Source organism: Anopheles coluzzii, chromosome 3 (assembly GCF_943734685.1).
Source record: "Anopheles coluzzii chromosome 3, AcolN3, whole genome shotgun sequence".
NCBI lineage: Eukaryota > Metazoa > Arthropoda > Insecta > Diptera > Culicidae > Anopheles > Anopheles coluzzii.
Genome location: NC_064671.1, coordinates 45,764,673 through 45,776,784, shown reverse-complemented (window position 1 = coordinate 45,776,784; position 12,112 = coordinate 45,764,673). Strand labels below are relative to the sequence as shown.

Below are 12,112 nucleotides of genomic sequence, written 5' to 3'. Positions count from 1 at the left end.
GAGTAGTAATTAATCACACTGTGCCTAATCTCTTACACACGCCAAATAAAAGCATAACGAACTATCGAAAGTTATAGAAAATGCAATGAGGATTCGTTTTTCATTCCATGCTAATAACCGTCGGGCTGAAATTTCTCCACAAAACATTTGTCTGGCTCATCGAAACGGAACCACAGATCAGACGATACACAATGCCTAACGCATTTGGTGGTGTATTTCGTACCGTCAATATCCCCCTAGTGTGTATATCTCGTGCGGTTCACACTCCAGCCGGATGCAGTTCCTTTCATTTCAAACTCATATTGCACAGTGAGGTGGAAAATTTAGTCCATTGTTTTGGATCGTGCATGCATATGCATACCAACCAAGGCGCAATGATATGCAGAGCTGAACGAGCCAAAACATCTTTCGCTTTTCTCTGGCAATGAAAACGAAAACTTTGCTATCATTTATGAAAGAGAAACGTGGTGGTATCGAGACACATCAAAGCGATACAATCAAACACAAGCATCCGTGAGCGATGATTTGCAAACAACCAATTGGAGAAAATGGGTTCTTCTACGAAAACGGTAGCGAGGCGAAACCACCACTACTGGTATTGTATGGTCCAGTACAACAGGATGTGACGTAGAGCTACTATATCGATTGGAATTGTAAAAAGCAGTGAACAGTTTTCAACACAAAAGTATTGCAAAAGCAATGAAAACTGCAAAAATAGTCATTAAAATTGAGTTACTTAGCCTATTAGTGCAAGTATTTTAAAATATTATTATTGTCACGAAATAAGATGCGTGTTTTGTACGAGTTTGCATCAAACCACACGACAAATAGAATAGAACCGCTTTTAACAAAGCAAACTAACTAACGCTATATGCTAAGGAAAGTGATTCGTTGGTAACAATTGTCGTAAAAGCGAGCGCAAAACGGGAACGAATATTTATGCTCCCTAACCAGGTTCGTGACTTAATTCTGCATTGGCCCGTTAGACCTCGCGCAAACGTTTGAACACCGACAATCACAAACTGCCAGAACCATGTTGTACCACCACTTGGTGTATGAGTCATACCTTTACCATCGTCCACAAATGGTCATGGCGTACGCGTGTTGAAGGATTGGCTGGGGAGTACTGTATAGAATCGACCGTTGACAAAAGCACTCGCACCACACATCAGTGCTGGTTGTATTGCGAGTGTGACGCGATTTGCGATCATTATTAAAACAAACACGCACCGACCCGAACCATACCCGGTGACGGGGTGGCGGGTCGGGGTCCATTGCACTGTTGTGCTGATTTAGATAACACCGATTTCACCAGTGAGACCCCTTTGCATGCGGAAGAAGCCACTTAAAGCACACCCTCTATCTTCAACAGTTATAACATTCAAAGGCTTGTCGAGGTGTACGCGACACACTCGACGGTAGAGACTAATGTACAGCAATTGGCGCCGGTTGCTTATGATACGACCCTCTGTTGTTAATTATGCATCTCTCAAACTACAGAACAAACCTGTGGTCTCCCTGGCTGGCACAAGCGCACGTCAGGGCGCTCAATTGACATTCATTTCACATCGCGACCACCAGTTTGGTCGTGGATCAAAGCACATTCTAGTAAATAAGATCTAACAAATCTATTGTACGGGTAGTAGTGTGGGTTATGGTACAATTTCTACCATCTTTCTTCCATTAAATGATGTGAAATATGTTTAACTTTTAGTTATATAATGTTTCATAGTATATTTTTATATTTTTCACTTCAACCAGTATCATACATTCATCGATCATTAATTCTTCACTAGAATATCTGTGGCTAACCAACAATGAGATATAAAGTTCTGTGCCGAGATGTACATATCGCTCGAAATTCGAAATCTCTTGCCACGTCATACGTTATGACTTATCGCAGTATTAAAACTATTGGTAGTGTATTTAAAACAGTTGTGCTTCATTCATACGAGCTTCTAGACAAAAACACTTCACCGTAAATCGATGCATGACAATGCCAACACAGAAATGGAAGTGCGCTTTCACGTATCAGAGAAAAGCAATTTGAATTAGCCACGCTGAGTATGAATTCCTATGAGGCATGGTGATAGCGTGTTTGTTGAGGGGTTCTGTATGCAAATTTTCATGACCGAATGTGAGAGAAGTTATTTGTTTACCGTTCCGACAATCCCAACACGACGACTTAACCGGCCGCATGACATATACCATCGGTCAAGAGTGATTGGCAAGCAAATTCAAAACCTTCTTTTTGTAAGATGGATGAGCAATCGATGGTTCAACCATATACGACACACAAGTGATTAGATCACTATCATAAGATTGATGTCAGACGAATGATAGACGGAGACCCATATCCAACGAAACATGTTTATTGTTGGTTAAGTTAATAATAAAATAATACTTAAAATAATAATGAATAAAAAAATAATTTAAACTAATATTCGTTCAAAAATGAATAGCAAAACAGTAAACTCTATAACTTACCTTAAGATATGATCCGAAGTATTTGGTGACAAATGGTGAGTCACATTGCGATAGCACCATAATTTCCTGTTGAATGTCTTCGATTTCATCTTCAGCTTCTTCGAGATCGATGATCTTAATTGCGACCACCTACCATGAATTACGAAAAGAGTAGCAAGGTTAGTATTGCTAATTAACTACATATATGTATCTCTTCCGTTTCAAAACGAACGACTTCAATTAAGAGGTCCCATTTTACAGCAGTTTCATTTTCGAAAGGGACAATTACAAACAGACTACTAAATTTAGCCACATTCAACACAACGAGCGCATTGAATAAGACTCAGATCTATGCTGCCAGCAAAAGTGCCAGACGACAATGGATAGTGGAAGGATATTTATCACCAACAAACTTCCACCGGCCTGCCACAAACATACGCCAGACTTGTTCGATGACAAGAGTGTAGTGTAGGAAGCATTGTTTGTGTGAGTTCTTCCTCTATCCTTACCTGCTGAGTCCGGTTGTCAACACCCTTAAATACTTCGCCGAAGGATCCTTTGCCTATACGCTCCTGCTTTGTGAAGATAAGCTCCGGGTCGACTTTCTGTGGGAGAGAAGAAAAGGAAATAGGATATTAGACTCGTTGTCAACAAACTCAGACTGGCTGACTAGCAACGACCCACTTAGCCAGACTCGTACAAATGGGAACAATCTGTGTATCGGTGAGTGAGTAACCATCGTTCGCTCAGCTCTATGAATAAGTGTACCGTACCTAAGCAAACAATAGTGGAAAGACAGAGGCACATGGACAAGGTAAAATCCATTTTCCTCACGATAGTGGTGTGATTTAATTAAAAAAATAAATTAAACTTCAATTCGTTTAAACGGCAGGAAATCCGCAACAAGGACAGACATATCTGCATTCCAGTACAGCGGCAACTAGTTTCCTGACCTTCGATAAGATAAGCGATAGCAGAAACCTCACAAGAATACATAGAATAACTTAATATAAGAAATACTACAAAAAGTTTTTTAAATATAAAATTTTGAAGATGGCAAACATATTATCAAGCAAATTTACACACTCTGAACCATTTCTTAATATACTTCTAATAGCAAACGATTAACCTCCCGCTTTATGCTTACCGTAAGTAAGATACCAAAGTAATCCTTAGTGACATATTAAATGCAGGCTATTCACTTCCCCCTAATCTATTTATAGACGTAACAGCTCTTAAACTGTCTCTTCCTCCCTTTACAATGCACACACTCACGCTTTGTGACTTGCCTGAGAATGGTTAGCTTACTAGCAGAAATGAAACTCCTTTCCATTGAACAAAATGATGTTCCCTCGTTCAGAAAGGCCAACAAGGACCGATTGCTCACGTCAGTACCGTAAACTGGATAGAAAAGTAATCGGTTTTGGCATTTGTTCCTTATCCTGATTCTTTAACCTATAGGAAAAGGGAATTAGTATCGTAGTACTATGACGTCATATTTAGGCGAACGGCGTTAGGAAAGCTGAGACCTAATAATCGTTTGTGACTTGACACTTACGAACGTAGCGCTCTAAAATGCATAGAAGCGTGTGCAAATGCGTGGTAAAGGAGAGGCAAGGCATAATGTAAGAGTTCAACAATGCAATAATGCCCTTCCTTCTCTAACAGCCACCCTTTCACGTTCGTCTACCAAGCTTATGCATCATCGCCGTTGTTTTATAGACAAGAAGTCGTTAAGCAGAAAATAGGCACGAAAAAATGAAAGTTAAACTACTCTTAATGGGAGTGCGGCTCTGTAGGGCTTTCTGATGCACTACACACTATTAAGACACGGTGTTTCCTTCCTGGCCGTCGTCAAAATTTAGACAATTGACTGCATTGAAACGAGCGCGGATGGCGCTGGAACGGATCAATGATTTATTTTGACATAAACCGAACGTGAGGTTTGTGGTTTGGCATCGGTATCTTATACACACAAGCACTCCTATGGATAATTCTAGTCATTCGAGACAGCCACAAATTTAGCTCCACAGAGTATGAAACAATAGAGCACTCCATGAATGCACAAGCTTCCTATAGGGGAGTGGTGGTTTGCTGTACTGACTGCGTGTTACATACGCTTCCCTTTCATGACACTCTAACCATGGCTGATCTGGCACGAGCGATCGGTTCGCTTATGGAAGCATGCAATTACCATCGCTCGTAGCGTTGGCTTTCCTTAGTACACAAACTATCGCACAGCGAAATTGCACAAGAAATCATACTTTGCAGGCGTGACATCTTGGTTACGTTTTTGCCATTGAACGGAGGTTTTTTTCTTCTTCCAATTCGACCACTAAATATGCTGATTCATACTCCGTTTTAATTCCTTAATGCCATACTCTATAGCATACAGCCCGATGTGTGTCAGCAGGCCACAGGTTAGGTAATTGTGTGTGTTGGTAATAGATGGCAGGGAAGGTCGGTTGCGGTGCGACCAGCGAACAGATGACCAGGAATCGAGCAACTTGGAGCGCATTCATTCGAGCCCTTTCACTATTCAAGGTTTTGTTTAGCACACCTCAACCATACAATAAGGATAACGATCGAATTGCTTATTGTAACCGGTACAGTGCGCTTACTTTTCTTGAACTTGCCTTCAATATGATGTGCGAATTAAAGTTCATACCGGTTTGGTTGTATTTTTGTGCTTATTCTTGTATTATACTACATGGCATAATGGATACACTGAATGCCAAACAATGCGTTAAAATGTCAGCAAAATCATTTAACAAAGCGCATGCACTGTGAACATTCCTAGTCCTAATACAAATTTAGCTAAAATACCCGAAAAAAGCTAAAACGACAAGCTAAAGATTCGTTTGCAAAACGAATCGACGTTTTTTGCAGTTTATCTGGATCTCATTCTACTTCTACAATCGTAGGTGGCAAAACAACCGTTCCATTATCTTATCATGTCACTGGCAAGCCACCAATTACATTACAAATTCAGTGCAGAGGTGTTAAATACACGTCGAAAGGGTCGGGTTCCATCAGCCCATGATAAATGCTACTAGCGATACGATCGGAATGTAGGCACCGTTTCCATTGCTAGTCTTATCTTGTCCTTCTCAGGAATGGTATTGAAGATGGACATTTCGTTCGTTGGTGTTGTCAGTTGGAGGGCATTTTTTAATGATTTTTTTATCGCCATCATGATACTCTAAGGCGAAGGAAAAAAAACAAACCTAATTTATAAATTCACCTTCAATAAGATTGATAAATGGAGTCATAATTTTTGTAATCTTCACACATCAAACATGAATGCAGGTAACCAATTAAGTTGACGAACCACGCTTTGTAGATAAATACAGAAATGTGATCCCCAAAGTTTAATTGTATTATTTTTAGAGAAACCCCGAATAATTGACTAAAGTTTTTATGAATATTTTGGTGTTTCCAATCTAATTATGATAAATTAAAATAAAATAAAAGTATACGTTGAAAATTTTAAAGTTAAGCCAATATTTGCATCCGTTACCCCTCTCAAGACACAACCACTCTACGGTTACTGTATAAAGCATTTCAACGATCTGATTCCAACAGCGCGACTTTAGCTGGTAATCGCTAAGTTTTCCTCAGTCGGAACTTAGTCGTAAAATCATGATCCATACAACTGTGTTTCGGTTCCAATCGCAATCCACGGCATTCGATGCACAGCTGCCAAGAGCAGTAGTGGCGCATTACATTGAGATTTGCCGTTGGAGGCACCAAGGTGCTGTGTGTACCAAATGTTGGAATCGAAAAATAATGCCAAGAGAGAAATAATGATGAAATCTTCCGTTAGCATAATGTTCGCCCAGGGAGAAACATGAAATGGAAAATCACAACTTTCGATACACCCGACAACAACATCCCGACAATACCACACGCCTCGCCGCTCTCTTCATTCCTTCGTTTTGCTACGATTTTCTACGCTGCCGCCGATGCTGTCTGTCGATGGCGATGGGCGTTCGGTTTTCCCTCCCACGTGAAAGGGAAAGGCTTACAAACGGCGATCGAAAAGTGAAATCACTCGTGTTTAGAGTTTTGCGTTTTTAGACAATATTAGACATAATTCCTCTCCCGCTCGGTAATGAAAGTTTACCGACTTCTTCGCAAGGAGGGAGCCCAGCAGCAAGGCAAAGAATGTGCTCATGGGTCCAATCCCTCACTCTATGGATCTCGATGGAAAGCATCGTTAAATAGGCGAAGCGCAAAAAAGTTGTCGAATTTTTCAGTGAAAACTCCAATTAAAGTCTTTTCGTTTGTCTGCAAAACGTTTAACGCAGCAAAGTAGTTTATTCGTTTTGCTACTGTGCTGTTTGCCGGAATGGGTTGAAGTAACTCTAAATCATACGGTTGAGAAGAAACATTGCTATAGGGAACTAATTACTACCTGCATCGGCAAAGTATAGGAGAACGGTAGGAGCACAAGAAAGTAAGCTTATTGTAAAACTCTACAATTCTTACGGGGTTTAAGACTAAATAAATCAACATGATCAACATACACTTTATCGAACCATTGGCATATCAAATATAATAAACCATAAGATGCCATTTTCCCAAGATTAAATAAACAACCCAAGCATGCTTCCATCTGTTCGTTTTTGCTCAATGCATTGATCAACAACGCATGTACAATAGGACTCAACTAAAGGGCAGATAAATGTTTTGAGGATTTGTTTCAACGATGGCGATGATGAAACTCAGTTGCCGTGAAGGTCTCGTGACTTTCAATTCTTGCCAACTGCCAATTTCAACCGCTGTTTGCCATGCTATCCTACTCTTCCATCCGATCGATCGATCGCAGCACTACCTCGAATCTCGTATTTAGGTAGGCACCATTGCCTATAATAAAAAAAAAAAGATGGAACAGTCAAACATCAAATCAGCTGTACATTTAGGACTTTCGAAAGAATAGCATCATTTTTAAAGAAGTTCTATGAAGTAACTATTAAACGGTAATTTTAGACAAGATCGATACATTTTATAGAAATTACTTGAAATGACTAAACTAGGCAAATTCACTGTTTAACTATTGAAAATTACGAATAACACAACAACGGTAATTCATTGAAGAGATAAGAAAGAGCTACGATCTATTGCGATATAACTCCTCGAAATGGTAGTAATCTTCCGAAGTTTTGCTGTCGCTAGTTAGGCTCACATTAACTTTACTTACTTATGTGTATATTATAACGATTGAATATTACCACAACAGCGTTACATGATTCAAACAGACCCACTTAAAATGTTACATATTCAAAACGTTATTATACTCCGTTCATACTCCAGGTCTGTGTTTTGGCTTTGTCTCAGCCCTGTCATGCTGGTAGCATTACTGAACTTTATTCCGCGAGACGTCTCGAGGAGATCCAATTAGCCAAGGCGAAACCTTATAAACTCACCAGTTCTTCCGGTTGTTGTAAAAGTGCGCGACCTCCTCCAACGCCTTCGCCAGCATGACCTACAGGTGATCGTGGTCCCATGCCATGCTGGTTGCCGTTATGGATCACCAACGGCGGTGGTGACCGTCCGCTACCGTTGCGAGTCTGATGTGGCACAAAGTTCGGTGGTAGCGAGTGCAATTGTGGACTGCTGCTGCCTCCATTGTGATGCCCATTGCCTAGCTCATACATCGATAGAGGTCGCGGCGGTTTCAGCCCGTGATGGCCCGCTGGATGATGTGGCTGCGACTGCTGCTGGTGTAGGTGATGGGGATGATGATTGAGGTGCGGATGGTGGTACCCATTGCCGTTGTAGCTGGCACTCGAGATCTCCGGAAAGGATGGAGCCTGTGACAGGGGCTTTACATCGTAGTGCGGGTAGCGATTGCCGCTACCATCTACTCCGCCCCGGCTCCCTCCATTCCTTTCGATTATCCCATTCTGAGAGGTCGGATGGGGCAGGCTGTAGGAATTCCTGTATCCCGGCTGATTCCAGTGTGGATTGTTCGGTAGAGTCGGTGCCGTACCGTTGCCGGGACCACCGTACATCGATGGCTGATGATGGTGGAGAGAGTTTGGACCGTGTTGCATCGCTGCAACACCGATGTCCCTCCACATCTTGCGCGCGCGTTCCTCGTCGCGCTTCATGTGCACAGCAATGCTATGCCCTCTCTTGTTCGGCTCGAACACTTTCGCGCTTTCGTACGTGCTCTGATTACTCAGGATCGTGTGCACATGATCGTACTCTAGCTTCGCGTCGCACGGATCGGTTGACGCTTTTCAGCTGAATCGAAATGCTTTCAAAACAAAGATGCGTTCGTCGGAAGATGTAAGATGCCTCGAAACAGTAGCATACTAACTCGGCAGCGACACTGATACTGCACACAGCTGCAACGAGCTGAACCGTACACAGCCGCAACTGTACAATGATTTGTAATATGAAGGTAATCTGAACCTTTGACACTTTTGCGACGTTTGTTTGTGCCGATGTACACACGGGATGCTTGATACGAAATACACCTGTAGCACGTGTATAGAGATCGCTGAGGTATTTTTCACTTCACTGATTCATCTTCAAGAGCTCTTGATGATTTTCCAGAGCCTTTGGTATGTCACTGCTACAAATGTCAGGTAGCTTTACGCACCGTTTCACTGATTAGATTAGTTGAGAGAAATACCGTTGGATTATACGAAGCGTGTTAAGTGGGGGGAAACATAATGAAATATGAGCCCTTGAGCAACGAACTGAGTTGTTTTGTTCTTTACGATCGCCATAGGACTGATGTAAAAAACATCGCCAATAATATGTTTTTTTTCCATTTCCTTGTCTAAATATTGTAAATGTCATTAAATTCAGAACAATTCACGATTCAATGTCATTGTGGTTTAGCATAAGTGTGGGTATACAAACTAAGAAATAGCAGTTGTTAAATTTATTTATTTATTTATTTATTTCTACAAATGTCCGCCTCGAGGGCTTAACAATGTTTCTTAATTACTAAGGAAAGGATAAGGATGAGGAAGAGTGAAGACGAGAACGGAAGAGGGATAAAGGAGTGTTAAAATCGAACAAATGATAGTATGAATTAAATGCAATCTGAGCTTTAAGGAATGGGTCATTTTGCCCATATCGAGTTAGCCGGGTGGGAATATAGAGAGGTGGCCTATTGCGAAGATGGCGGGAAGGGGCATAAAAGGAAATGGCAGATAAGAGATAAGGAACATCAAGCTCATTAAGGATGACGCTGGCAATGAAACAAGCTTGCAAGTGTGAGTGGCGAGTTTTTATCGAGTCCAGACCCAAGAGTCGACAACGATGTGGATAAGACGGGATTACTGCATTATCATGACCCGAAAGAAAACGCCTCGTGGCAAGTCGTGTAAATTTGCGTTGAACACCTTCCAATCTAGCAATATCCTGCACATTATTGGGGGACCAAACCACACAAGCGTAATCGAGAATGGGGCGTACCCAGCAACAATAGAGAGACTTGAGACACAAGGGATCACGGATAAAATGAGACAGACGGGTAATAAGGCCCAAAGTACGGTAAGCTTTGCTTGTGACAAAGTCGATATGGTCTTTGAACGTAAGCTTTTCATCCAACCAGACACCAAGATCTTTGACGGAAGTTACACGATTGATAGGAATATCTCTCAACGTGTAGTTCCAAAGTACCTTACGGGTGGACCGACCAAACGAGATGGTGTTGCAAATTGTGAAACTTTGTTGTATTCTGGTAATACGATTAGCAAATAATTAGACGAATAATTATAAAACCAACATTTTGCCAATTGAAGCTCGTCTATGAGTAGAAATTCTTTGTGAGCTTTTATTAGTTTCATTAAATTATTCAAAACGGCATTATGGTATTATACTACAATATATTTTGAAGCTTTCACCGTTTCTGGTGTTGTTTTCCATTTCCTGCACTAATCATTCAATAATATTCGTTGCGTTAAGCTTGCAGCTCCCCTTAAACCACCACCTGACGACCAACATCAATCAACGATCTGTGTCAAAAACGACGAGCGTAACGTGCAGGAAACAAACGGTTACGGTTACAGTTCAGATGCAATTAAACATCGTGCCTTTAAAAATGGACTAATATAGTGGGCAAAAAAAAACAACATAGAAACAGACCCTTTCCTACCCATCACCATCGTCGATAAATGGTAAAAATCAATCAACCATATCGATCATTACGAAAAAAGGCAAGAGTGGAGAGGAGAGGAACATGGAGCGGTGGTTATAGTAGGTACACGGGCATTCCGTCTCTGCCATAGGAAGCACATATTCATCACACAAACACACAACGTGCGAAATACACCACAAACTCACGTTGCAGGTTGTTGGATCAGTGTAAATGCGATATGGAAAAGAAACCACAAAGAAAATACACCAAAAATCGTTTAAACGATCAATAACAACATAAGGTGTCCGTCGTGGTTAGCAGCAAAGGCAGCATGCGAAAAGAGGAGCACTAAAACTCGACGCCAACCGGCTATGTTCCCTCTGCTGCCGCACAGTGTGGTTGATTGATTTTACGGTTGAGGAAATAACCGACCACACTTCTCACGCGAAGAAATCATCGCTAAGAAACGTAGTAGTGTGAGGGTCTCCCTCCGAGCATCCCAAACGGAGGACCTGAAAAGTGACGTCTCGAACGGTACAGAATTATTGGGCTCTTTGCTTTGGATCCTCTTCCTTCCCATCCCACATCTCGTTATACATCAACCTCATTTCCATGATTAATAAATGAGGATGGAAATTATTACTGCCAAGCGTTCGGCCGATCGTGTGCGATGGTGAGAACATTATGAACATTTTCATCAATTTAGCTGTAAATTCGGATACGAGGTAGATCGTCTCCTTTATCCCTTATAGCTCTGTGTTGAGTAATGCCGATAACGGAGTAATGCCAATAAAACACCCTAGGTGATAAGGCAGTCGAACAAAAATCCATCACAAATATCCAAAACAGGAAATATTATGATTTTAATTGTCGTTAAAAAAGATGCTACAAATTCAAATAAACAAACAAAATTCTAATTTATCTTAAATCTGTGAGTTTTTGTTACTGACATTGAAGCAAAATGTTGAAATGTAAATTGTCACCAAATTTTACCAAACAGTAGTTATGCATAATCTAATTTAAAGTCTAAATAACCGCACAAAGTTTTCCCCCATTCACTCTGCTGTGGCGTTTGAAAAGATCAACCCAGCTCATGAATACATGATAGCGGTCCGTTTTCTTTAACACTCCTCTCTGCACTTCCTTCCAGAGTATTTACTACTTCCCAGCTACTGGTCACGATGGAAGAATCATAACTTATTCACAGCACTATTCCCGACTGCGACTACTTTGCATGATGCAATGGATCGACCAGAAACAAGTCCGAACATCCTCACATACACACAATCACACCGATGACGCAGTGCTTCAAATCCAATTAGAATACCCGACCGGCCGTACCGTGACTCTTCGTGGCATGATAGTGCAAACGGCATAACGATGGTGCGAGACCATTTTTGCTGAACCATCAACCAACCAACTAACCAAACCAACTCCCACCAACGCAAAAAGCTCTTTTGCACCAACACAGCCTAGCACCACCCTCATCCACACGATCACGATGTGCAGTTGATATTCCTTCGCACAGGGCAAGAGGGCCAC

General features: G+C 41.4%; 1 protein-coding gene across 6 annotated transcripts in view; it reads right to left on the bottom strand.

The window, feature by feature from the left end:
* Window positions 1–12,112, bottom strand: part of LOC120959980 (serine/threonine-protein kinase 4 homolog A) — a 47,064-nt gene that overhangs the window by 5,303 nt on the left and 29,649 nt on the right. For 3 of the 6 annotated variants that reach the window (XM_040383819.2, XM_040383818.2, XM_040383820.2), the window contains exons 2-4: window positions 7,896–9,086; window positions 2,976–3,071; window positions 2,488–2,616 (exon numbers count right to left, since the gene is read on the bottom strand). In XM_040383819.2, coding sequence (XP_040239753.2) covers window positions 2,488–2,616; window positions 2,976–3,071; window positions 7,896–8,582 — 912 coding nt within the window. In that variant the 5' untranslated portion in view covers window positions 8,583–9,086. The remainder of the gene's footprint in view (window positions 1–2,487; window positions 2,617–2,975; window positions 3,072–7,895; window positions 9,087–12,112) is intronic. The other 3 variants (XM_040383823.2, XM_040383822.2, XM_040383821.2) reach the window with 1 other exon arrangement.